The sequence below is a fragment of the Lissotriton helveticus genome, chromosome 2_1 (genome assembly GCF_964261635.1).
Source record: "Lissotriton helveticus chromosome 2_1, aLisHel1.1, whole genome shotgun sequence".
NCBI classification, from domain to species: domain Eukaryota; kingdom Metazoa; phylum Chordata; class Amphibia; order Caudata; family Salamandridae; genus Lissotriton; species Lissotriton helveticus.
The window spans coordinates 668,443,712-668,470,482 of record NC_136059.1 but is presented as its reverse complement, the minus strand read 5'-3'; the positions used below and the strand labels follow the sequence as shown (position 1 = coordinate 668,470,482).

The following is a 26,771-nucleotide window of genomic DNA, read 5'->3' as shown; positions in this document are numbered from 1 at the left end:
AGAGAATCGGCACTTAGAATTTGATCAAATATCCTTTGGCAAATGATGTGATGAATCCTCTCTACTGTATTGTCACAATAAATGCAAGGTTGATGTAGACCCTAGCAAGTTTATTTGATCATTATTGTGGCATGAGATGTGTTCCAATCCATGAGATGAGGTGGTTAAGTACCAAAGGCAACTTGGACGCTAGCGTGCACTGCTCTCTATGTGCTTTACCTCAAAATAAACTTTGTAAACCAATTCTTATCAAATTCTTCCTCAAGTTTTTACTTTCCTTTAAACTTTACAAAACACAACATTCATAATTGTTGAACATTAAACAATAACATGAATGTATTTAACAAGCATTGATACAATCAATTGATGCTGTATACAAATTCAGTTGAACAGCGCTCAATGCATTTCGGGATGAACTGTCCCTTCATCAGGGGGAAACCTGTTAATTAAAAAGAAAATTCATCAGATGAGGAAATACGGCTATGTTTCTCAAGAAGTTAATCCCTAAATATATACTAGAAGAACTTAGAGCTCAAGGGTCTATGTTCACTAATGAGTTTAAAAGAAGCATTAAATTAGCAGAATATTGTTCCTCACAGTGGACTAAACTAGGCCAAATTTTGGCCCCTACTTACCTGATCCCCACCCTGAAAGGGATTTAACGACTAGTCATGTCTCAACAAATCCACAATCAGTTTTTAAGATATTATTTTCGCTATACAGACAAAAATATAATAGGGGTATGGAGCTTGGTTGCCTTAAATTCTTTCTTTGGCATATGCAGGTTGGGTGGAGAGTGTGTCAGACACTATTTATGAGCTTGGTCTGGAGTAACAAAGAGGTTAGCGTTTCTAGAAATCAATGTTTAATAGGCACTCTATTGGCTGCTCAGAGTGAGCTTACTCGTTGACTCTCTCTGTCCTTTCTAATCAGGATTGCAACTGTGTTAGTGAGTTATAGATCCTTTATATCAGAAGTGTGCTATATTATAATTTCAGTGGAGATTAGTTATGTTTTTAGATTGTGAAAACATGGGTACACCAGCATTTTTAAGTCTAATCTGAGTGATTATTTTTTCGTTTTACATTGTGTGGTTTAATCTTAAATTGTAGAGTATTATGATGATGTTTTATCGAATATTGTAACAAACAAAAACTTCAAAACTATCTTGGTTGGCCTTAGGCTCCACTCAGAAGAGAATTACTCTTTTACTTCATGAAGATTGTCTATGTGCTGGACTACTGCACCTTCCAGAAAATGCTTCCATTGGAACACCATTATATATTTTAAAAGTACACTCAATCATCATGTTGTTTGTCAAATTCAATCCTTAATCTCATCTATACATTACATGTAGACACCATTCCATGTTTGATACTTTTACCAAGTATTGGGAAACCCGACAGAACAGGCTGTACTTTAAAAACAGCATTTGTGCATGCAACGCATGTAAATAATATTTGGGAAATGCCTAATCACATTCATATTAAGTCCAGACCTATTGTCTTTGCCACTTTTTGTTAATTGCTCCTGGTGCTTACAAACATAGGAAGAGAGGTGAACAGTATAAAGACAGGCAACCTTAGACACATCAGTAGATTGAATGGAAAATACACCTCGATAGCATCACTGACATTCTTTACATGTTCTTTGTAAAGCAGAAAACGTTCTTAATCTCTTCTCGATTTACGAAAATATAGAGTAAAGTTAGAAATCTTCATACCGTACATTTACAGATACGATTTGCACAGATTTTTCAACTTCATGGGCGTCTACGAAAAGCCCTGGCCCTCATCTTGGTCCTGTTTTGTGCCCGTGCACCCGCTCACAAAGGAGACAAGCGCGAAGCGCCATCCAACCATCTGTCATTGAAACTGTGCTAAATACAGTGCACGCACTAACTCGGAAACTCTACAAGTTAGTATGCGAGGTGCAACCAGCACTGCTTGCAAACATGAAGTGCTGGTTGTCAATTTATGTTTTTCAAGGTGAGTTGTATGTGTAGCTCGTCCACTAACTCGCAGCAGGTTGGCGCATGCTTTGCAGACAACGAGCACCCGGACCCCTGCTGTGCCTGCAAATTAGCATAGAGTACCTCTGCAAATAGATTCAAATCCGTCACAGAATGAATTCCAGCTCCTCCTACCCTCGAATTTCATATGCGAATCTGGAAAATCTGATAACTTTTTTGCAATTTCACAAAAAGGATATGTTCATTATTGTATTGCTAAGTAGAAACCCTTTCCCCTGTAGCCCCATGAATACGGAGTTGTTCACTTCCCACCCAAGAAAAGTATTGACAAAAATTCTCATCATTTACACCAGAAGCTCAATTTTATGCTCATAATTTCAATTTAGGTGTAGAAAAAATAGGATTTAGATTGAACAAGTTACTGTAATAGTTCATTCACATCTTCAATGAATATAGGCAGAAATGGGAAGAGAATAAAACTGTACCATATTGAAGGAAATAACCCCGAAGGCGTTGTCGTTGGATAAGATTGTGATGGTGATGGATCTTGGGGCTCCAAGCTTCGTGCTGGATGATGGATTCTAGAGGAGGTGAAAGGGTGAAAATTCCCATCAAGTAATCTGCAAGTGCAATTGTATTTAAATGCATAACACAAGCCCACGGAAACCGGGGCAGTGGTGCCCTTCATTGTAACTCAAGGCCAGTTTCACATATCTGATTCAAATTCTATAGAATTATTTCTGGCGGGAAACAAAGAGTCTGCGACAGACTCTGGCCTCCATTAATCATACTTCGACAGCCTTATAATGCCTCCATAGCAATGGGGGTAAGGCATGAAGCATGCAAACCAGTTAGAAAATGAAGATTCATTCTCAATCATTGTCAACACGGAAGACATTTTCACACATAATCTCTGAACCCTTATTCTGAAACATGGATGTGTTATTGTCCCCCTGACAACGTACAGTGAGTTTGTTGTAAGATGTATGAGGGAGGTGAGAACAGTGTAACAAATGACCGGTCAACATCTAAACTCCAAGATAGTAGCCCATTGCTTCAATTTTCTAATTGTATGGCGCCTCTAGCTTGCAGCAACAAAGGAAACACAATTTGAACAAGCTCAGGGAACCCTTTTCAATGATAGGCCACACCTGTAGTGTTAATTGTTCAGAAGAAAATGCAACTTTCTTAATTACACACATATTGCGAGCATGTTACACATTTCAAGACCAGTTTGGAAGTTACCCTGAGAATTTGAATCACAGATAACCCCAGCAGAAGCACCAGAGGGGAAGGAGGCATGACTAGGATCTAGGAGTTGGCACTGAAGCTCTCAACATAAGTAAGAAACACTGCTGACACTGTCTAATGAAGTAACGTATTGTAATGGGAGACCAGTGGCGTAACAAAACTTGAAGGGGCACCCCTGCAAAGTGCATGGATTGCCCCCCTCCCCGCAGGCCGCCACTTACCACTTTGGTCCCAGACTCAGTGTACTGCGCTGAGGAGGCCCGCTTGAGCTCGCCCCCCCCCATATTGCTGGGGCTAATGTTACGACTGTGGCAGCCCTGTTTACCCACTGGACATTCTGTCTATCTCCTAAACTATGTGGAAGAAGCAAATTTGGAATGTAGACTAAGGCCAGTTGTATGAGTGTGCTGAAACCCCGTCACCGGTGTACATGAAGGCTTACAGTATGTGAGATAAAATGTGCTTTGGTTGTGCTTGCAACTCCTGCTTGGTTGATTGCTACCCCTGCCAGTCTGTGGCTCATTCATCTGAAAGGTGTCCATCAAAGGTGATCCCATTCTGAAGTATTTTATCTTCTTTTTCTCTTGTCAAATATTTAAATTAAGCATTCATGTTTTATTGCGGCCTCGCTACAGACAGCTCCAACTATCAGGAGACAGCATTGCAGGCAACACTCCACAGAACCAATCCTTGCTCAAGATTGAATATTTTTCATGTCATTTGCAGTTGCTTTGTTCATGTTTGTAGCCCTTCTCCCTTTCTGTGTTTGGCCCAGCAACAGGAGCTTTTTGGTTTTGCAGTCGGTAGATTCGTCATTTGTCCTGCTCCAAAGGCAGAATTGCAAGCAGAGCCACGTTTCAACAATAGTTTGCTGCTTTTCAGTGCACCAAATGGAAGATACAACATCGATCTTGACATACAATGAAGACAACTATAAACAAGCATTTACAATGCAATGGTCTCGGCATTATTAAAGGTAGAGCTATTGGCATTGCTCATGACATTTGTTTTCATTTTTTTTTAAACATAAATAAATGGTATTGTCATTTACAATGGCAATAGGTGAGCATTAGAGAGTAGTAGAGAGTATTCGCGGACACAGAGCCACACACACACACACACAGACAGAGCCACGCGCACACACACACACACAGATAGAGCCATGCACACACACACACTGAGCCATGCACGCACACACACACACAGAGCCATGCACACACACACACACACACACACACAGAGCCACACACACAGACAGAGCCACACACACAGAGGCACAGAAAAGCTCCAAGGAGGAGGTACCCAAACCTGTAATCAGATGTAAGGTAGAAAACCACAATTGAATTGAACTTTGTGCAGGAACATGACACTAACATCCTAGATGTAAATATGTGCAGCAGCGCAATCTGCACTATCAGCAAAAAGATGTCTTCGCTTGCATTCCAGATGTCAAAATAGGGAACGCCACAATGCCTGCATATCAGCTGTGTCGTGTCCAACATTGCTATAATAGACTGGGACTGCAGAGAGATGACCACATTAAATGTCAGATCCAGCTACAATCCCTGTATATTAAGCCAGTAGAACTCTGCAGAAGACTGACCACAATATCCTTTCCAATCCTTGAACAGGCAGGAGCTATGCGCAGAAAAATGTACAACACAGCAATCCCTGTATTATAGCAGATGAGGGACCCTTTAATAATTGGAGATTAGTGGCGCCTGCAAAAAGTGACCACAATGAAGATTCTTATATGTACAGAATCACGAACCGTGTGCAGGGACAGACCAGTTGTGTCTGCAGAAGGGTAGGAAGATGTGCACAATGGATATGTACATTTGCAATGCCAAAAACCCCATTGAGTAAGAGACCAGTCCTCTCTGCCGGAAACTAACAAAGTGCGCACTTCAGTTACATACACGTGCAACATCTTTTAGGTCTTGCCTAAAGAGATGAAAGACTCTTGTGGACCAGACAGGTACAGCAGGTATACAGCATAAACATTTGTTGCCTTTATTGTCACTCTGTTTTGCTTACTTATTTCATGGCTTGCCTTCCTCTTTCGGTTTGTCCGTCCCCCGGAACATATCCTCTTTACCATCCTTTTGATTGACTGACTTGTATTCCCCCACTGCTCACATTTTAGGAACTTCCCAATGAGAATGCAACTGTTTTGTTGCTATTTCTCGTGTGTTCCCCCCCCAATACTCAAATCTATCTGTTGATTCACCTTTCAACTGCCTCTCTGTTGCTCCCTTACCCATCGATGGAGGAGAGAAGAAGAGAGGAGGCAGACGATGGATGGATGAGAGGAGAGACAAGGGGATGGATTGATGGAGAGGAGGGGGACGTTGGATGGATGAGAGAAGGACAGAGGTGATGGTTGGATAGGTGGGCATTGGATGGATGCGAGAAGGAGAGAGAGGTGATCAGCACAATTTTCAGACACTGTTGAAACTGTGATGACCAGGTGAGTATAGGCGCTCTACAGAAGTATGGCTATGTTGAAATTCTAAGTAACACTGTGTGTCTCTAAGCAAAGAATGGAAGGTCACCCTTCTTCCATACAACCCAGAATAAATTCCAAGGTAAACAATTCAAAAATTTCCTTGCTGAGCAACAGTTAATACAATCAAAGGATGCATGTACAACAAAAGTTAGTCAGTCCCAAATATCCCAGGTGGGGAATTACTTCATTTGCAACACCAGGGTCTATTGTAATTGCAAGTAATAAGTCTCAAAGTTTCTGAAGTCTCTGTATTCCTTGTGAAGAAAGTCACTTCAATTATCACACCAGTTCAAATTTGTAGTTTATGCGGCATCAATTCAGTGTTTATTGTTAGTTATTCTTCCATCAGTCAATAATTGTACAGCCAACACGTGTTTCGTCTGGCATTAAAGTCATGCCATTCGACTTCTTCAGGGCTCCAAGCCAAACAGATAGCAATAAAAAACTAAAAACTAACTATAATCTATAACACCATAATTACTAATTATTAGAGATATCTAAGTGTTAATAATTTTCATCACCACCTAGGTGTAAAAGAAAAGTCCCAAAATGTCAATCTAAATAAAGACTATAGGAAAAGTTTAGAAAATAGAAAATTAAAAACACCATATAGAATGGTGCATGCCCTGGTGTCAAAGAAAACAAGAGGAAGTCCAAAGTCCCAGGTATGTCAGAGATAGGTATCGTATAACATATTTACCAATTCCAGATGAATTTTTCATTTATTTATATAATTCTCAACAAATAATCACCCGCCGGGCTCTGAAACGAAAGGAACTATCCTCAGTTCAATGACTGCCACTTTATCACCATATATTCAACTAAAGTTGGAGCTCAGGGTCCAAATTAGGCCCCTCTTCAACTGCCCGCAAGATCATGATCCATCTTGCTTCTTTTCGTCTGAGTTTAAGAGTTCTGTTACCTCCCCGTCTATCTGAAGTAACATGTTCTATACCATGGTACGTAAATTTATGATTCACTGTATCATTTCCATTCTAAATCTGGGGCTTAATTTGGACCCTGAGCTCCAATTTTTCTTGGGAGATTGATGAAAATATATAAGATAAATGGCTAACTTCTGAATGAAATATATTGTGTATAGTCTGTAATTTTAAGAGGTAAAAATAATTCAGATATGTGCCCATGCCCTTTTAACCTCTGTTCTTCGTAATACTATTCTGTTTTTTGATGTATATTGAGATACAATCAATTGGTTTAATAGTTACTATGATGTTATCTTCTGTCTTCTACTATGCTCTTTTTCCTCTTCCTTTATACATGCAAAGTACAAGTTGTGTAATCTCCTCGAGTGACCGACCGGCTGGGCGATGGAATGGTATGGAACGGTTCTTGGTTCTTGGTTCTACCGCTGCCACAAGTAACTATGGAGTAACGTTGTTAGTGAGATCATACTTGGATAGCTTAGGTGTTCCACACTTGGATAGCTGAGGTGTTCTAACGGGGGTTCGAATTCACGTTAAAAATGTATTATTAGTTTTTTGCTTACTGAGGAACCATTTTTATTTATTAATAAATATTCCCGGAGCGATGTTAACATTTAGAGGGGTGTAATGTTACCACTATTGAATTAACTACGTGACTCCTAGCTTAAGATACGTTTTCATTACGGACAAAAAATTAATGAGTTAGTGAAAGGATAATTTGTCGGCTTTAATGTTTGTGATAACGCATATTGTGATTGTATACTGGCATCCAACATAACTCAAAGAACGTATTTCGAAGGATTTTTATTTACGTTTAAGGCTCTTTTACTACTACAAGATGGCGACCGCTTTTTGTATTAGGAGGAAGTTATTTATTGCATATGGCGCTTGCGCTGAACGCCGGTTGCCGATTCGATTACTTTGAGAGCGTACACGCTCAGTTGGAGGTGAGCAATATTGACAACTATGTATCATGTCGTTTGGTCAGAATACATTATCTGACTACTGTAGAGAACGTACTCGCTTAATACATTATTATATTTTTTACGGACGGGGACTATCAGATGAGATACTAATTTCTTTACAATTTGTCTTGTTTTGTTCGTAGTGAAATATTAGACATATAGGAACTTGGAAAGGTCACGCTTTCAGAATACTAATTACCGATACCTTGGACATAAATTATGTCGACATTGTGAAGATTTACATTTGGTGAGTGGAACGATAAGTGTAGTTTATATCTTACTTTTATTTTATATATTTTTTTCTCCTATTTTTTGTCTCTTCTACCTTAACCCAGTGATACTTACGGGGTTACAATTAATGCATTTCAGATTACATTGAGATCGTATCTATGTGGATTCCTACTTGATTATTATCATTTTGGATTGCAACTTAAGAAGAGATACATACACTGAGATCTTTACTGATTACACCCATTCTAGTGAGTAAATATTTACTTTAGTTGAATATATGGTGATAAAGTGGCAGTCATTGAACTGAGGATAGTTCCTTTCGTTTCAGAGCCCGGCGGGTGATTATTTGTTGAGAATTATATAAATAAATGAAAAATTCATCTGGAATTGGTAAATATGTTATACGATACCTATCTCTGACATACCTGGGACTTTGGACTTCCTCTTGTTTTCTTTGACACCAGGGCATGCACCATTCTATATGGTGTTTTTAATTTTCTATTTTCTAAACTTTTCCTATAGTCTTTATTTAGATTGACATTTTGGGACTTTTCTCTTACACCTAGGTGGTGATGAAAATTATTAACACTTAGATATCTCTAATAATTAGTAATTATGGTGTTATAGATTATAGTTAGTTTTTAGTTTTTTATTGTTATCTGTTTGGCTTGCAGCCCTGAAGAAGTCGAATGGCATGACTTTAATGCCAGACGAAACACGTGTTGGCTGTACAATTATTGACTGATGGAAGAATAACTAACAATAAACACTGAATTGATGCCGCATAAACTACAAATTTGAACTGGTGTGATAATTGAAGTGACTTTCTTCACAAGGAATACAGAGACTTCAGAAACTTTGAGACTTATTACTTGCAATTACAATAGACCCTGGTGTTGCAAATGAAGTAATTCCCCACCTGGGATATTTGGGACTGACTAACTTTTGTTGTACATGCATCCTTTGATTGTATTAACTGTTGCTCAGCAAGGAAATTTTTGAACTGTTGAAACTGTTTTGTGAGCCTAGCTCCCCTCTCATGAGACAGGAGTGCTCGAGGGAAGTTAACACCCCAGGTAAATCAGGTAAGAGAGCATCAGTATTGTCCAGGCCATCCCGGGTGCAGTGTCTGGAATGGTGGCAGCACGCCACCCTCTAGCCCTCCCCCACAGCCTGTCCAATGAACACAACATGTATCATAACATTCACATTTGTTTACTCTTAAAGAGACCTTGCGAGATAGTGGTTACCCACTCAACATGCACTTCTGCTGCAGTATTTCCTTCATCTCACAGACGGGAGGGTGGACAGGGACCGAGGTGCCAGTGCTGGAGCTTGCAGTGGTGTTGCGGCAGCAGAAGTGTGGAATGTGCAGAAGCTTGCGGCATTGGGAGTAAAATCTGGTACCTTGAAGTGGTGTAGGGGCAGCCAAGGGAAGATTGCAAAAGTGGGGAACGTGTGGAAGCTCACGGCATTCGAAGTAGTGTCAGTGCCTTGAAGTGGTGTAGAGGCAGCTGGGGAAAGCTTGCAAACACGAAAGTGGCAGCCTCTTTCAATAAATCTAGAGTGGGTTATTCCGCAAGATCAATCCCTGACGGTGCAAAATAGGTGCTCTCCGAAATAAAATCAGACCATTGACAGTAAGAAATGAATTGAAATACTTAGTTCTATCATGACTTCAAAGCTTAATGCGCAAGAGTGAACATCGCTAACTTTGGAGCCAAGCAATGTAATGTCGCCACATCGATTATCGATAACAGCCTAGACCCGAGAGAAACCCTGGCACCAAAGACAAACAATCTGTGTAATCTGCGCCACATGGCGGCCCGGCCACCAAAACAAAAACAAGGTTTCAGAATGCTATGTGTGAAATTTTCATACTTTCAGAGAAATTATGTGGGACATTTTAACGACTATGTATGACATTTTCTCAGGAGGAAAATTAAGCAATAAATATGCAGAAAACATAAATATCAGAAATTACATCCATTCAGCCGCTAGAAACACCAAGTTAACTGCTGCAAAGCGTAAGAAATAATAGTTGAACGAGTTTCATTTATCATGCTTATGTCTAGGTAAATATCAGGAAGCTCCTTTGCAACATATTAACTGAAGGCTCTGCACACTAGGTAGGGAGTTGTTTTTTTAATGTATTTTTTTCAAAGCTTGTGTTCCACTATTTTTGAGGCTCGTGCTTCCACTCACTCCAGCCTTTGCTGACTTTGCCTGGGCCCCCTAGTTCCTCCCTTGTAATTACTGATGCTACTTAGAGCATCACAGTCCAGGTCCTCTCTCCCATGTGTGACTCAGCCTAAACAGAATGTGTGAGGCCCCAACAACACACTCCTCTGGTGGCTGCTGTCATCGGACAGGCCGGTAGAAAAACAAAACACAGATTGCCTGCCTTTGTTGTGGGCCCCCCTCCTTCCTGGCAAAATCAGGAGAGCATCAGTACTCTGAGGGGCTTCTCTCTGACATCAAATGAGTGACCCGACCCAACAGGGACCGATGTCAGAGGCCCTAACAACATGAAGCACCGGTTGAGACACTCATGTCACCTTTTGAGTAATGGCACCGGCAGGCATTGGCACTGTGCTTACACGCACAGGGTGGTAACTTTAACTTACTTAGGGGCCGCAGATGGGAGTCAGTCCGTAATGTGATGGTGGTGCCGCTCTATTGGAGGCAGCGACACTGACTCTGCCAAAGCTGGACACGTCAGGTCGCCAGTCACTACGGCGTGCGTCGTAATTCGAGTTTGGCTCCAGTGTCGCCCAGGCACTATAGTGAGTCATACTCCCCAACTCACAGGGAGCCACAGTGTCATGCTGCGATCACCACGTCACTCAAGTCAAGAGCCATATCACACTACACCGCGGGGTCACGGTCACTGACTCCTCCTCCTCTCCCTTGGCAATGACAAATTGAATTCAGCAGAGGGAGGGGGAGGGCAGCTGCTGACAGCACGTGGACCGTGGCCCGAGCCCCTGCAAGCTACAGCAAGCAGGTCGATGCTGAGAGCGGGGCGGCACCTTATTTATAACATAAGTACCAAAAACAAGGACCATTTAACCTTTATTTTACGTCCCAAAAAAAGATGAAGTACCGGTTGAGCCACTCAGTGAGTCATAGTGCCCACACCGTCAGCGCTCGCTCCGCTCTGCGCACATTAACACTTATATACCAAGGAAAACTCACGAGACATATTCGTGGGAAAGCACTGTTGCAGGTTTATTTCGTACAACAGGTAGCTGATAAGGTGGGTCATCTTACAGGCGATCCAATGCGGCAGCCCCTCGCTGACCCGCATGCCTAAGGAGCCATCTTGCACGGCGAGTCGATGCTCTGACGGTGCAGTAAATTACCATTTTATTTCGTTATACTCCCGCCCCCCCTGTCAGGGCGTAGCGATGAGGCACACCCCCGGTCGGTTCAGGCCCCCCGACCGCCCGAAGGACTAACGGGGCGCCGACGCTGTTTCCTGGAACCCCCTCGGCTCCAGGTTCTTGGCTCAGGCACCCTTACTGTGCCAGGCAGAGGTAGACTGTATCCTTCTGCCGCAGAGGTACCCCTACTGTCCATCTGCTTCCAGATCGCCCTGTACTCCGCCACAGCTCTGGAGGAGGCCCCCGTCGATGACAGAGACCCCCACCCACCTAGCTACTTTCTGACGCTGTTTAGTGCACCTCTATCATAGTCCCCTTCACCACACCACTATGGAGATTTCTTAGAACGGTTCTTAGGACACGCCCTTAGTTACATAAGCCGCACCTCAAATGGGGATTGCGTAGATACGGTTCTTAGGCCACTCCCTTAGTTAAAAAGCCCACCTCTTACAGAGATTCCTTGGCGGTTAGTTGTTTTTGTCCGGACATATTATACGGGGGATCGGCAGGTGACTATTTCCATTATTGTATCTGCTGATAATGGCAAACCAGTGATATTTGTACAAGCAAGGTGGTGGGCTTATGAAAGTCGTGTACAGTGCTGTACTAATCATGACAGTGAATGTCCTGGCAAATCACTGCAAGATCGTCATTTGAGATTGTTTAGGGCACAACTGGCATCTGCCCTAGCCGTCAAACGTCATTCCCAGTTCTCTGTTGTATTGCAGTATTACACCTCTAATTATACTGTATTTTCCCTTGTAACCATTGTTTGCCTTTGCTGCATGCACAAGTGCCACCATCGCCTATATTACGTTTGTTCTAGGCCTGAGTGTCTAGCACATGTTGCAGTATTTTACCTCCAATTGTACTTTGTCTCCCTTGCAACCTGCACACTTATCACTTATCCCTTCTGCAATGCACTGTACGATTATTACCTGTCATTTCTTGTACTTATTGTGAAGAGCTCATGCCTTCGGGTAACGTCCGTGCCATATAAAAAACGCATAATTGATTAAATGAACAAAAGTTGACCTCGGGCAAATTCAGGATGACGTGCTTATCGACCATGCATAACATAATCGATGTTTATAGTGGGAGCCAGGAAAGGGGCTGTGCGGCCTGCTAGAGCACTTGGTGATCAGAATCTTTACTATCATATTTGAATATATGTGTGTTACAACAATTCCTTCTCTGTAAGGGGCTGATAGCCAGATAGCCAGAGTTGGCGACACTGAGCTAATATAGTTGTTCACCACGAAGCCTTGTCGGGATGGAAACAAGTTCAGGGGCTGTTTCGACTGGCGCCCTAAACGACATTTTTAATATGACCATAATTCCAACTTTGTCTGAGCCTGTCTGTGCCTGCTAGTACAACCAGATATATTAATTAATAATCTGTTACATAACGTATACAGTCACTGTGCGCTCCATGTCACTCCACCGCACCCTCTGCCCTGTATGTACCACCCGAGCTCACTCCCACAAATGGATGCATTCTCCATGTCTTCATAAACTCGCTCCGACCTAACGATGGAACTGTTAGTCAGTAATGGTTCTCTTAGTTGGGAAGCCGCATAAGCTAGCCTGAATTGCCATATACACTTCGCTTGTTACTATTCATTACCTTAATTCCAGCTCCGTTCGGCGCCAGAATGTTAAGGGCATGGGCCACAACAGTCATCTCACATTACAGAAAATCAATAGTAGAAGTCTTAGTAATTGTGTTACTGACCTTAGTATGAATTATACCAAACTTAACTTTATGATGCCTTTAAAACATGAAGACACCTTTGCGTCATAATGGTTACCTGGTGGATGTTGTGATGCTTTCAGTGGCATTGGACCCGGACTGACTGATCGAAACCGCCCGACGCCCACGCAGCTGGTGAAAAGCGAGCGTGAGAAAGTGTGAAACTGAATCCTCCAGCGGCTAGCCCCAAGAAAGCATGCCGTTGCCATGACCCACCAACTACCAACATTCGACCGATGCCACACTACTTCCACACTCGCAGCAAGCTTCAGACTTGAGAGAGACAGAATCCACAGCGCCCCCCCAGACAACGAGAACGAAGGACGCCACTTCCCCGTTGAAAAAAGCGGGGTCTGTAAAAGCGGCGTGCCTATGTAATTAAGGATGTGGCTAGGGCTTTAAATGGGCCGGGTCCTGCCAGTGCTCCGCACTGCCATTAATAACAAGAAGATGATGAGACGGGTCTCTGTTTGTCTCGCTATTTTTTCCTCACCCTCAGGATGGAAAAAGATCTTAAGTCTGAAGCTGGGCCACTCTTCGCTGCCTTTATTGTAACTTCCAAGGGACTCAGTATAGTTCTTTCACAGTGTCACCATTTCAGCACTGACGCACTTTCAATATTATAGATAAAGCCACGGTCGTTGCTATTTATCTTGTGCAATTAACAACCACCGACAAAGCCAATAGTCCTGGCTTGTTGTAGGTGTAATGTTACTTGTATTATATAGCTGGATGCAATAACAGAAGCAGCAAATTTCCCAGTCGGGCGCACACTACTCTAAGCACAGGTTGTATCATGGCAGCGCTAGGGTCAGAACGTGTCTGTGCTACAGTATGGGATGCTGTTGTCTTAAATACTTGTAAAGCAGGAGCCACGCGGTTTCACGCTCGATTTTGCGACCTCGGGAAAATTACTAACAGGGCGTTGCGCACATTATAGACAGACTTAGTAATGACCATCGCTCATGAACGCATTAATTCACACTTAAGCCCTCACTCTGCGGTGTGCAACAAACATTACTCGCGCCGTACCAGGGGATAGTCTGGATACTCAGGTGTGCATGACTATAGTAAAACGATAAAGCGCCTCGCCATAGTTGGGAAGTCAATGACTTCGAATTGCTGGGGATTACGTGCGCCCTTGGTTGGGCCGCATTCAGCGGGCTCACCGTGCTCCACGTTTCGCGCGCGCGTTCCGAGCCACAGAACTACAAATCCCAGAATGCACAGCACATGCGCTTGGAAGGCCGAGGCTCGCGTTATCCAACTCGCGTCATCAACCCGCCCTCCCAAAACAGTGCAAACTCATGTTTGTGAATTTCACTCGTGCGCACGGCTGTCAGCTAGCCAATGACCATGTCGCATTTGTAAACCTGGAAGAAGTGGGTTATAAACCTGCACCTTCCTTGTTCAGAGTTTTGCTGTGCGTAAAGGAAAACAGCTTACGCTTCATAAAGCACCGACCCGTAAATGAAAGAGCAGCCGAAACCTATTCCTGGACTACATCAGTCCTGCCAAGTATCACGCATGAGCCGTGACGCTCACGCATTTCAGTGCGGTGATCCGCATCACCGCACTGAAATGTATTGTCACGCATTTTCACCTGCCAGAGCAGCGGCGCCTGTGCACAGGCTCTCTGGTGCTCCGGAGAGACGTGCTACTTGCTTGCCGTGACCGCCTAAATAGTTAAAATGGTCATCTCTCCCTGCTCTCACAGGGGGGGAGGGGGTATCCCCTCTCAGCAGTCGTTACTGCAGTTGTCAACTGTGGCACTGCACACCATGGGGGCCGGGATACGGGTGTGCAGTATAGTCACTGCCCTGTCACGTCTGGAGGAAATAGACTGCGAGGGACTCCGAGATTGAGTGTGCAGCACGCACGAGTCTCTGATGGCCGCCCGCTGCGCAAGAGGCATGGAATGTTGATTGCGGCGGGCACCCGGGCCGGGCAAAACACTCTGCAGGGCACCTCCTCAACACCTGGTATCTGAGGCCCCGCATCGACTGTCCACTCAGAGCTCAGCTGGCCAGCGAGACCGAAGCGGCCGCGCCAGGGATGGGGAGGATAAGACACGCTAAATCAGATGCAGATAACGTTTAGGTAGCGAAATGTACATTTAGTATCAAACAATATGAGAAAGGCTGTCATGATGGTAAACCGGATGCAAGTGATGTACTAAAGACTAAGATAGATGTGACATAATCACCGCGCAGTATTCCACATACTTTCACACTGACGTCACTATCAGTGCCTGCCAATGGACAATCAGCGGGCGGCCGGCGAATTGAATTGTGCACTGTAAACTAGCCTAAAAAAATGAGCTCTGCAGTTATTAAGTGCGAGTCCGACCCCCGAGGACCCCATGGGGGCCACCGTAGTGTGGGCTGCACTAAGTCACGTGCCTACTGCGGTACCGCCCGTTTAGTACTGTTCGTTTCCGGCCCCAGAGTACCAACCCAGGACTCCTAACAGAAGCTCAGCAGACGGTCACCAGAAACAAGTAGGGGCCGCAGGCGACTGATGTGGTAGTGAAGCTGCTCTTTTGGCCATCAGTGTATAAAGTAAGTGTGTGTCCAAAGGAAACCCTGGACTCATAAAATAATTAATTGAAGAAAAAAGTTTAGGAAAAAGTTTAAAGTTCAAAATGTTTGATTTGCAGCCTCTGCCTGTCAGCAGTTTATTATATATTAATTAAGCACACAAACTACTGATGATTAAGGACTCGAGTCGGAGCGGTGGTCCTAGGGAGCGGCGAGTAACCAACAAATACAGCTCATTCACTGTGTCTGCAAAATCAGCACCAGACACGTCACGTATCTGCACAGGCCAGGTGCAGCTTTTATTATAGCGCAAATGATAACATACCTCTCTTTCTTATTTAATTTCTTTAGAACTATACATGGCGTGTGCCTCAGCCTCACTCTCCTGAGGCTTGCCCAATGCTGGTCTATGGTGGCTTTGGTGACTCGAAGAAGCTGAGTGCTGTGATTGATTAGGCAGCTGACGAGATTGGGCCTTTCACATCCTGAAAGATTCTGCCCGGATCAACGTGCGACAGGGAGGCGCTGGAGTAGACTGATGATACTTGATTGGTTGCAAGGGAGCCTGACATTTACACTATGTGCTTAATTTACCTTATACATCTTGATACACAAGCTGCGACCTTCACTTCAATATTCATGCCCTGTCCTGAGTGTTGACACACACACACACACACAGCCTGTATACACAGCACACTTGCAGTGCTGAGTGCAGGCACGAGGCAGAGACACAATCTCTAACCACTAGGCTACTTTTTAATTTTTTTATGTTGTGCACAGTGCAAGCTAATGCACAGACAGGTTGTACCTTGACATTATTGTATGGTAATGCGCTTCTCCATGGGATTGTATACGGTTAAAACGTGGTTATTTGTAGCATTTATTCAGATGACTAGTTAAACTCCTCTTCATTGCTTGATTTTGCTTGTGAGTGTCACTCATAGCTGTTGAAATGTCACTCATAATTACACTGAATTTGTGAATATGTCACACATGGCAATTTCAAACCTTGGCAGCTATGCTACATCGCGTACTATGAAGAAAGGTGGCTTCAATGAAAACGTCCCCGTGCAACGAGGAAACCACGATGAGAGAGCTAAAACATCTTACTGCCTACTTCTTGCATCTCTGAGGACTTCGGCCAGACTTCGGCAGAGACAGCCTGTATAGTTCTATTGCGACCTATTTACAGAAGCGTAACGCCCATGGAGGGGACACATTGAACAAATGTGATACGGGCTTCTGAATTCCTCACTAAAAGAAGACCCGTTCTCTGAAATTAGAGCTCCTCAAATTGAAAGGACAGGTCAGGAAACAATGGAACGAGATATCGTTCGCTGACCCAATAGGCGACCCACGAACACTGGTTATTCTAAGCTGGCCGGTGCACTCGCTTCATGCTAGTGGCCGCCTAATACGACAGCGGACGGGACACTCTTCCACAACACCACTGCAATCCGCAATTCCTTACCATACCCCAATAGCAAATATCCGCCATGTTGGAATCTGCTCAGCGCACATGGGACCACAGACCCGAGCAAAACCGAATCCTCCCGCAGCCAGCGCCGGGGAAACATGTCGACGCCATGACCCATAAACACCGAGGCGGCATGGACACTCCCGTCACCCGCCCGAATCAACACTGCCCGGCCATAATACAGAATACGTACGCTTCGCTCTGCCCACCCGCCTGTTTGTACCCGTACACGCACAATAATTCGATGCACCTCGTGGCTTTCCCCGCATGCCTGTAAACGTCTCCGTGTCCCCGAAATCCGACTCCACAATCTAGCAACCTTACTCCACTTGACTAAATATCAACAACCAAGTTGCACAATTAAGAGCCACCCATGCGCCCAGCACCGACTGTTTGTCATCATAACCCCCCAGCCGGTCGGATGTTTCTCTTGAGTTTCACGTTTCTTTCAAATCGAAATAAACTTACATTTGAATTGAACGGTTTTTAAAGTCTATAATCAACTACATTTTGGGAAATTCTGGTGGGAAAATGAAGGCAATAGTGAAAACTGCTTGCATTTTAATGAATTAGATCTGAAAGCCACCTGAGTCAATTAAAAACCTTAAACAGTTTCCATGTGAAAACATGTCACTGTGTCTTTGACATAGTTCACTTGTACGCAGTCATGCGTAATGTACAGTGTGACTCACAGACAGCATAAACGCTGTGAGGGAAGATGTGATACATTCTGCACTATAATCATCAGATTATCTAATACAAAGCTTGCTGCTAGAGCCCGGATAAAACATGTGTTTTGGAACAGTCTCAAAGTAGGAACAAGATCTAAGGTCAAAGAATTTTACTGTCAGAGCAAAGTGAGTTGTTCCTGCAATACAATTTTCACACTTTAGTCAGGCACGGAGAAATTAATCACGTAATGTTGCGCGTCCCTACCGAGACTCGAACCCGGATTCCCAGCTCCGCGGTCGACCGCCCTAACTGTTAGGCCACCTTCTCTCCCTGAAAACCAGCCACAATTGGAGGTCAACACTGCACACGCTAAGGGGCACTCCGCGCCATGCCCTCGACCTCGCTAGACACATAGCGATGCTACCCCTTAATTAACTAAAGCTCTCCTGCCCATCATAGTCAATTGCACAGGCGGATTCCTGTTCACGACAAGGAGCCAGAATCCATCATCCTAAAATTGCCTATAGTAGCCGACTTCCGAGCAGACTGGCTGACTCGGCTGTAAGTCGTGTTGGTGACCCGCGGACCAGGGGCACTCGGGCCAACAGCCCGGCCTAGCAAACTCTGTGCAGAGGAGGAACGTGCGCGCAGCTGCTAACCATCCTCGCCGTGTATCCTATTCATTTGCCAACCGATCGTTTGCGAATGCGTTGTAAGGCGTCGCTGCTACCCATCTCCTTATGGGGATGAAATGTCCACCCCGCCAACCTAAACCTAGTCCGATCTTTCCCACCGTTGGACACCGCCTGACAAACACTGCTCGCGGGAGACAAGATCAACGCGGCCCCTTTCACACGACCCTGAAAATTAGTCCGGACATTCAAACAGCCTCTAACAGATGCAGCACCCTCGATGAACACGGCCTGACCAACCATCCCGTGCACGCTCTCCCTCAGCGCCCCAGGCCACACAAACTGCTGCTCGGCATCGGGTACAACCAACGTCCCCAAAACTTCCGCTCTTTGCCCCTACCTCTCTGTGCCCCTCTACAATCAAAAAAGCCCGCAACGGGCTCACGAACACCAGCACTCCCCGCAAAACACGTCGATGGGAAATGCCCCTCTACAATCAAAAACGCCCGCAATCGGGCTCACGAACACCAGCACTCACCGCAAAACACGTCCATGGGAAAAAACCCGACGCAAGACCAACGTGGCAGGCAGGCACAGGACGACCGGAAAGCAAACGACCGATCAGCGCAGAGCCTAGGGAACCAGGCGCGGGGAAAAAGAGGCCGAGCATAGTTGCTGGGCCTGTTTTATACTCCAAGGAACGCCCCCTTCCCCGGGTGAGCCCTCCCTATTGGCTGTTGGCGGGGAGGGCGGCTCAAAGGGGTAGACGCGCTACAAGCTCTGCTCGCCCATCGTGTGGGACTAGGGCGCTGTCCCGCCCATGCTCCCCTGCGTGTCGCGCGGTCAGCGGCATACTCCCCAACTCACAGGGAGCCACAGTGTCATGCTGCGATCACCACGTCATTCAAGAGCCATATCACACTACACCGCGGGGTCACGGTCACTGACCCCTCCTCCTCTCCCTCGGCATAATTCACTTAACCTTGCTGCATGATTTGGCCCTCTCCTGCCACGTAATTCCAGTGGCCCGGATTATGGATACTGGACACACTCAGTGTGATGTTGTATAGCTCCAGTATGCAGTTGCATTGTTTTTTGGATCTAAAATCAATAAAAAGGAAGGTTAAATAAATAAGAAAGCAAGTTACCTACTGAACTGCTTTAGAGTCACTGGGGAACTTTTTGCAGAAGCAACCAGCGGATTTACTGGCTACAAATATTCTGTGGAGCACACTCTTCGAAAATCTTGACCGCTTAGGACAGGCAGGTACAAACTGAGACCTGCCTATGCAAAGTTTCATCGTCCCAAACTGACACCTGTAGCTTTGCTAAATTAAAGAAATAGACTCGGAAAATAAGCAACATTAGTATTATGAATACAAAAAATATATAACAAGTTCACTTCCATGTTGGGGACGAAGCGTCCAGACTGCTGGTTCTACTCCTTTTATATTGTCGACTTTTTTGGGCACATTGAATGAGAGCATAAAATAAAATGATATAGCACGATTATCAAGAAATAGCAGAGCTATTGACAACGGTTAATGATTGCTAAGAAAAAAATTCAAAATGCACGTCAAGCAAGGGTAGCCCAATTGGATATGCCGGTGCTTGATAACATTTGCCACAACCCTCTCACACACACGAACCATAACTCTCATAGTAAGAGTTGCTACAACCCATCACGAATTCATAATCAGGATTCTGCTCTCTTATCGACAGTAAAAAAACTTTTTTGAATACTTTCCAACAAAAGCATTTGTATTTAAACTTGAAGCTAAGGAAAAGAAATGCGCGTGCCGTCATTCAACGCGTCATTCGGCGTCCCTGTCTTAGTGTTGCTTGCCTTAGGAAAGGTATATTACATAAACTAACAGCAGAACTTATAATTTCACACCTAACGCACAGGCGGCATCTGCCATCCAACTGTGCCTGGTGGCTAGATGCCGAACATGATTTACTGATTTCTACTTTATTTCATTTAGATTTTTCTGTAAATAAAAGGTACATTTTGAATTTTACGGGTTTGTGTTGCTTAGATGGCAATTTTATGGAACGGAAACTAGCAGGCTTTTTTAACATGTTTGGTAAAGTCCACTATGAGAAGCAACTACTTAATACACTTCGACTAAAGAATGGCTGCACAAATCTTAGATTGCAGAACAAGAGCATCTTTACCTGCACATTGAAGGCGTTTGGAAATGATATTCCATATTGCTTCTTCTTACTATGGGCGACAGCCAACCAAATGTGATACAAATAAAAAAAAAACAGAAAACATAAGCGCAGACATTGCTTGCGGCTTCAATAATATATAATTACAGAACACGCAGAATTCCGTGGTGATGCCGATTTCAGCAATCAGATCCTTTCCATATAGGCCATATTGCACCATTCATTAAAGGTCTAGTCCTATAGGTGTTCTCTGGCATCTTCTGAAATATATTTTTGGCATGGGTTCATTTGCGCCCGCGCTCGTCCCTTTAAAGCATGACTACAAATGCTAGAAGCATCCCCTAAAAGGTGGTGTTAGGCCCAATTTAACAAAGCATTCATAATGGCAACGAATTTGTGTAGGAGATGTATGTGATGTGCATTCTGAACATCCAAATGACGGCTGTGCTGGGAACATGAAATGTGATGTATTTACAGACGAGATGTGTGGACAGCCATAGAGACGCAGCTAATTCATTAAACTGAGAAAACGATGCACGGACGAAAACGTGTAGAGTGGCCTCTCTCTCCTCTGGGCGGTTACGTGATGTAGCGCTCTAGTGTTTCGCGGGTCTCGGCTGAGGCCCGGAAACACATCCACACATTGTAGCACCTTCTGGCCAGGCGTGGCCAGAAGGCTTTAAATAAAGGGACCGGAGTCGCTCGTGACTTCCGGTCCGTACCTGCCAAGCTGAGTGAAGTGTCCCCTCCTTGTGTGTGTGTGACCGGGGTCCGTGGCCCGTGAGTCTGGTGGGCCACGAATAGATAGAGTCCCTACACTGGCGACGAGGGCGGGCACTGGTGTGGCGAGCCCGTGAGCCCTGCGGCGGAGCAGCGCGTCTGGAAGCGCGTCGCGCCTACCTGCTTCGTGTCGACCTGCGGAGGCCCGGCTGTGCCGGGGAAGTGAAGGCGGCGCGGAACTGGGCCGGTAAGCAGCGTGTGAGGAGCTGCATCAGGGACCGGCGCTGTCTGTGTGGAGCGAGTGTCGGGCCTGGGAAGGCTTTCGGCGGCCTCGTGTGGTTCGCGCATGCGCTGTGGAGTCACCCTGTGCGCATACTGGGCCTGGGACGGCCTGTGTCTGCATCGGGAGAGGCGCGCATGCGCAGAAGAGACGGCTGGAGCGGCCCGGCGCCTGTGTGGCGCGAAAACGTCCCTGAAGGCCGCGAGTGCGGCGTGTGTCCTCACGGAGAGGACTGGAGGTTCTAAATCGCTGGGGGAAGCCCGGCTAAGCAGGGAATTGACTGTAAATCAAGCCTTGGCGCATCCAATCGACAAGAATACATATTGAATGACATTTTGAAAAAAAAAAAAAAAAAATTCCATCAAGCATTGGCACATCCAATCCGGATATCACTAAATAACATTTTGTCTACAGTATCAACTACATTGGGGCCAATAAAGGACAAGTAGTAAACAGGGAGCAAGGCAATACGTAGAAGACAGTCATACCAGGAGGGGAGTACGTCACCTGTCGAAAACACTAACATGTCAGGACAAGAAGGGGGAGCGACAGGGGGGACACCACAGGCTGCGCAACCGGCAGCAGTGGCAGGAACAGTGGCACAGCAAGCGGTGGGGACAGTCGTCCAACATTCCCCACACTCACAAATCAACCCCTTGCCGCCATTTAGTGCCCACATTGAGCCAAATACCGCTGCACCGAGATGGGCGATGTGGCTGCGCCGCCTGAACAATTACTTCACGGCGACGCGTGAGAAGGACGAGGAGGTGAAACGCTCCCTTTTGCTGCATTTTGGAGGAGATGAACTCCACAAGTTGTTCACGCATCTACCAAATACTGGAGCAGCAACTGATTACAACGCAGCGGTACAAGCGCTGAATGACCATTTCGACCCCCAGTTAAATCCCCATTACGAACGATTCAAATTCAGACAGTCCAAACAGCGAGAAGGTGAGACCATGGATGCGTTCCATGCAAGACTCAGGGAGATGATAAGCACCTGCCCGGACGACGATCAAACGAAGGAAGTGACGGCGCAACTGATCCAGGGCTGTAGAAGTAAGCATTTGAGGACACTAATTTTGCGACAGTCACGCATTACGCTGGACGAAATTCTGATGCTCGCCAGGTCACACGAACTGTCGGATGCTCGTGCCACCGCGATGGAGGAAGCTATAAACCCATCCACCAGCCATGAAGTGACGGTGAAAACAGAAAGAGTGGACGCGATGAAAAGCAGCAACAACAGGGGCAGAGGAAGATGGCCTACCCGATCGCAGCGACAAGCCCCGTGTGGAGCATGCGGATATGAGGAACACAGTCAAAATGGCTGTCCGGCACGTGGTAAAGCATGCGCCAAGTGTGGCGGAATGAACCATTTCGCAAGCGTCTGCAGAGGGGGTGCCAGAGGAACGTTCAGAGGTCGGGAATCGGCAGGGAAGAAAACTCCAAACAGGGCAGTCAGACAACTGACGCTAGAAGATTCCCGTGAGAAATCGGCTGCAACGGGCAACAGACCACAGCCCCGACATCCACAATACCCAGATGAATCGTCAACGGATGAAGACGATGAGTGTTATTATGTCTCATTTGTCAGCGAGTTGAAGAGAAGACGGAGACCACAACCCAAGTGCGAAATACAGATCGATGGATCAACAGTAACAGGTGTCATAGACACCGGGGCAACGATCAATGTGATGGGGTGTCAGCACTACAACGCTTTGAGACCAAGACCGGAACTACTGCCATCGAAAGCACGCATCCTCACATATGGGAGCACGAAACCTTTACCCCTCAAAGGAAGGATGACTGTGCAAGTAAGAGCAGAGGGACAGGAGATCACTACTACGTTTCACGTAATAGATCGAGAAGCGGATCTACTCATAGGAAGCCATACCGCCGAAGACCTCAAATTGATAGCATTTGCAAACATAGTGAAGGCGCTACACACCGAAGAGCTCCTACAAAGATTCCCCTCGCTATTCAACGGTCTGGGCACCATCAAACGACCGCCTGTCAAGCTACACATAGACAAAGCAATACAACCGGTGGCTCTGCGCCATAGGAGGATTCCATTCCACCTGCGGTCGGCGGTGGAACAGGAGCTGAAAAACCTTGAAGAACAAGGCGTGATTGAAAAAGTAACGGGGCCAACCCCGTGGGTATCACTCATGGTAATTGCACAGAAGCCCCGACAACCTGGTAAAATCCGGATCTGCATAGACATGAGGATGCCGAATAGAGCAATAAAACGAGAGAGACATCTCACGCCTACAGTGGATGACATTTTGACCGATTTAAATGGAGCCCAATGGTTTTCTAAATTAGATCTTAATGCGGGATATCATCAGCTCCGGCTGGCAGAAGAGAGTCGGTACATCACGACATTCTCTACACACTTGGGGCTGCGACGTTACAAAAGACTCAACTTTGGAATAACATCAGCAGCGGAGATCTTTCAGAACACTATTAGAGAGATCCTATCCGGGTTGAGCGGAGTATTGAACATAAGTGATGATATCCTGATACATGCGAAGTCGAGTGAGGAGCATCATAAACGACTAAAATTGACACTCCGAAGGTTAGCGGAATATGGAATCACTTTGAACAAAGAGAAATGCCAGTTCTTCAAAAGGTCAATGGAGTTTTTTGGCTATGTCTTCGATGCGGAAGGTGTCAAGGTGGACCCCAGGAAGTCGTCAGCAATCAAAAATGCCCCCGCTCCAATGTCGGCGTCAGAGGTGAGGAGTTTCATGGGGATGGCACAATACTGTGCCAGGTTCATTCCGCAATTAGCCACAATTGCTGAACCGCTAAGAAACCTGACGAAGACAGAAACGGCGTGGAGATGGTCGAGAGTAGAGGCGGAAGCGTTCGAGAAAGTCAAGAAAGCATTACTAGACAGCACGACAATGGCCTACTTCGACGTTGCCAGGGCAACAGAAATTTTGGTGGATGCCAGCCCCGTAGGGTTGGGCGCACTCCTCACCCAAGAATCAGAACCGGGGGTGTGGGTCCCGTTGGCTTTTGCAAGCAAGGCCCTCACGGCAACCGAAGCAAGATACTCTCAGATAGAGAGAGAGGCGTTAGCAGTTAAGTGGGCCTGCAACCATTTTCATCTCTACATTGCTGGACAGCCCTTCCGGATGGTCACCGATCATCAACCGCTCCTATCGTTATTCAGAGGGACCGCTCCACACCCGCCGCCACGGATTGAGAGATGGGCCATTCAAACGCAACATTACCAAATGGAGCTGGTGTATCGTCCAGGAGCCAAAAACCCGGCTGATTTTCTGTCGCGACATCCCTCTGAGAAGGAAGAAAATGGGAATGAACAGGAATCGCAGACGGAAGAGTTTGTAGACATGATATCACAGCTGGAGTGTCCCCGTGCACTGGTGGCCGAAGATATTGTGAGTCAATATGAGCATGACGCCACGATGGTGAGAGTGGCAGCGGCCCTAGACTCAGGATCCTGGGAGAGTTTCCTGCGCAACGTAAGCGACTGGAGTGAAACTGACCGAAATCGACTGTCTCAAATTTGGCGAGTGCACAACGAACTGAGCAAAGCCAGCAATGGACTAATCCTGAGAGGGTCGCGGATAGTCATCCCAGTGACACTCCAAGACCAAGCAACCCTGCTAGCACATGAAGGACACCAAGGGACCAGAAGAATGAAGGCGAGAATGAGGGAAAAGGTATGGTTCCCTTACATGGACGAAAAGGTAGACAGCGTGGTAAAAAACTGCCGAGCGTGTCAGCTCACGAGCACACCAGAGTCGCCAGCCCCGGTCATCACGGAGGAGCCATCACCATCTCCATGGAGCTGGATCAGCCTAGACTTTGGTAGTTTCCCGGATGGGAGAGTAACAGTAGTGATGGTGGACAGTTACACCAAGTACCCCGTGGTGGAGCTGGCTGCATCCACAAGTTTCGCAAACATCCACCCGCTGCTTAGTAAAACTTTCGCGCTGTTTGGCATTCCCCGAAGAATCAAAACGGACAATGGCCCGCCATTCCAAGGAGCTGAGTTCAAGGAATTTGTAAAGGAACTGGGAATAAAACATCACAGAATCACTCCGCAATGGCCACAGGCGAATGGGGAGGCCGAGCGTTTTATGAGGACAGTCAACAAAACCCTACGAATCGCCATGGTCGAGGGCAAGGACCCCGAATTAGCACTGCAACTGTTTCTGCGAGAATATCGGAGCACCCCACATAGCACAACCCAAAGGTCCCCGTGGTCGTTGATGTTTGCCGGACCAAGGAGGGATCGACTGCCCATGGCGGACAATTGGAAGGTGGCGCCATACCGACCGGCGGCCACCCAAGAACGACGGCGACAGACCAATGAAAGGGCCAGTTACCGGAGGAGGGCTCAAGACAGAGAGCTCTGCCCAGGGGACACGGCGCTGATGCGAGCCAGAAGACCGGGAGGCAAGTTCCGTACACCCTACGAGGTTGACCCGTGGGTCATCAAGACGACAAAGGGTACGGCCGTGACAGCACAGAGAAATGACGAAGTAGTAACCCGAAATATATCTTGGTTCAAGCGCATCCCAGCGAGCCAGGACACCCGACAAGATAGTGAGACACAGGAAACAGAGAGGTCGGAGCAAGATAACGGCAACATCCACGCAACGGACAGAGAGAGAGCATCTGAACCGATGAGAGGAACACAGCCTGGGTCACAAGCAACCAGGGGAGGTGAGAGCTACCATCTAAGACCCAACCCTAGACCCAGTGTAAAACTTGCTGATTTTGTGTGTTGACTTTTGACAGCCCTGTCCCAAGAATAAACAAGGGACCAAGTTGGAATGGGATGTAGCGCTCTAGTGTTTCGCGGGTCTCGGCTGAGGCCCGGAAACACATCCACACATTGTAGCACCTTCTGGCCAGGCGTGGCCAGAAGGCTTTAAATAAAGGGACCGGAGTCGCTCGTGACTTCCGGTCCGTACCTGCCAAGCTGAGTGAAGTGTCCCCTCCTTGTGTGTGTGTGACCGGGGTCCGTGGCCCGTGAGTCTGGTGGGCCACGAATAGATAGAGTCCCTACACGTGTCTCTGTCAGGAAGGCTGAAGCAAGTGCGAAGGCTGCGGTTTGAACGGCAGCTGCCATAATCGCTCTAAAAACCCTAGTGAGTCACCACGGTGGCTTCACCTGCAGGCAAGAAGCTTTCCTTAAGGCATTGCATGTTTAGATCCCATCACGGGCCTCGAGAAGCAAAGCAGCCCGTTCGCAGAATGTGACTAACGTGCAATTCCAA

General features: G+C 46.2%; 1 protein-coding gene across 1 annotated transcript in view; it reads right to left on the bottom strand.

Moving 5' to 3' along the window:
• ADGRV1 (adhesion G protein-coupled receptor V1) overlaps positions 1 to 26,771 on the bottom strand; it is a 2,034,994-nt gene that overhangs the window by 1,921,304 nt on the left and 86,919 nt on the right. Inside the window, exon 4 of the mRNA XM_078677778.1 lies at positions 2,458 to 2,553. Coding sequence (XP_078533904.1) covers positions 2,458 to 2,553 — 96 coding nt within the window. The remainder of the gene's footprint in view (positions 1 to 2,457; positions 2,554 to 26,771) is intronic.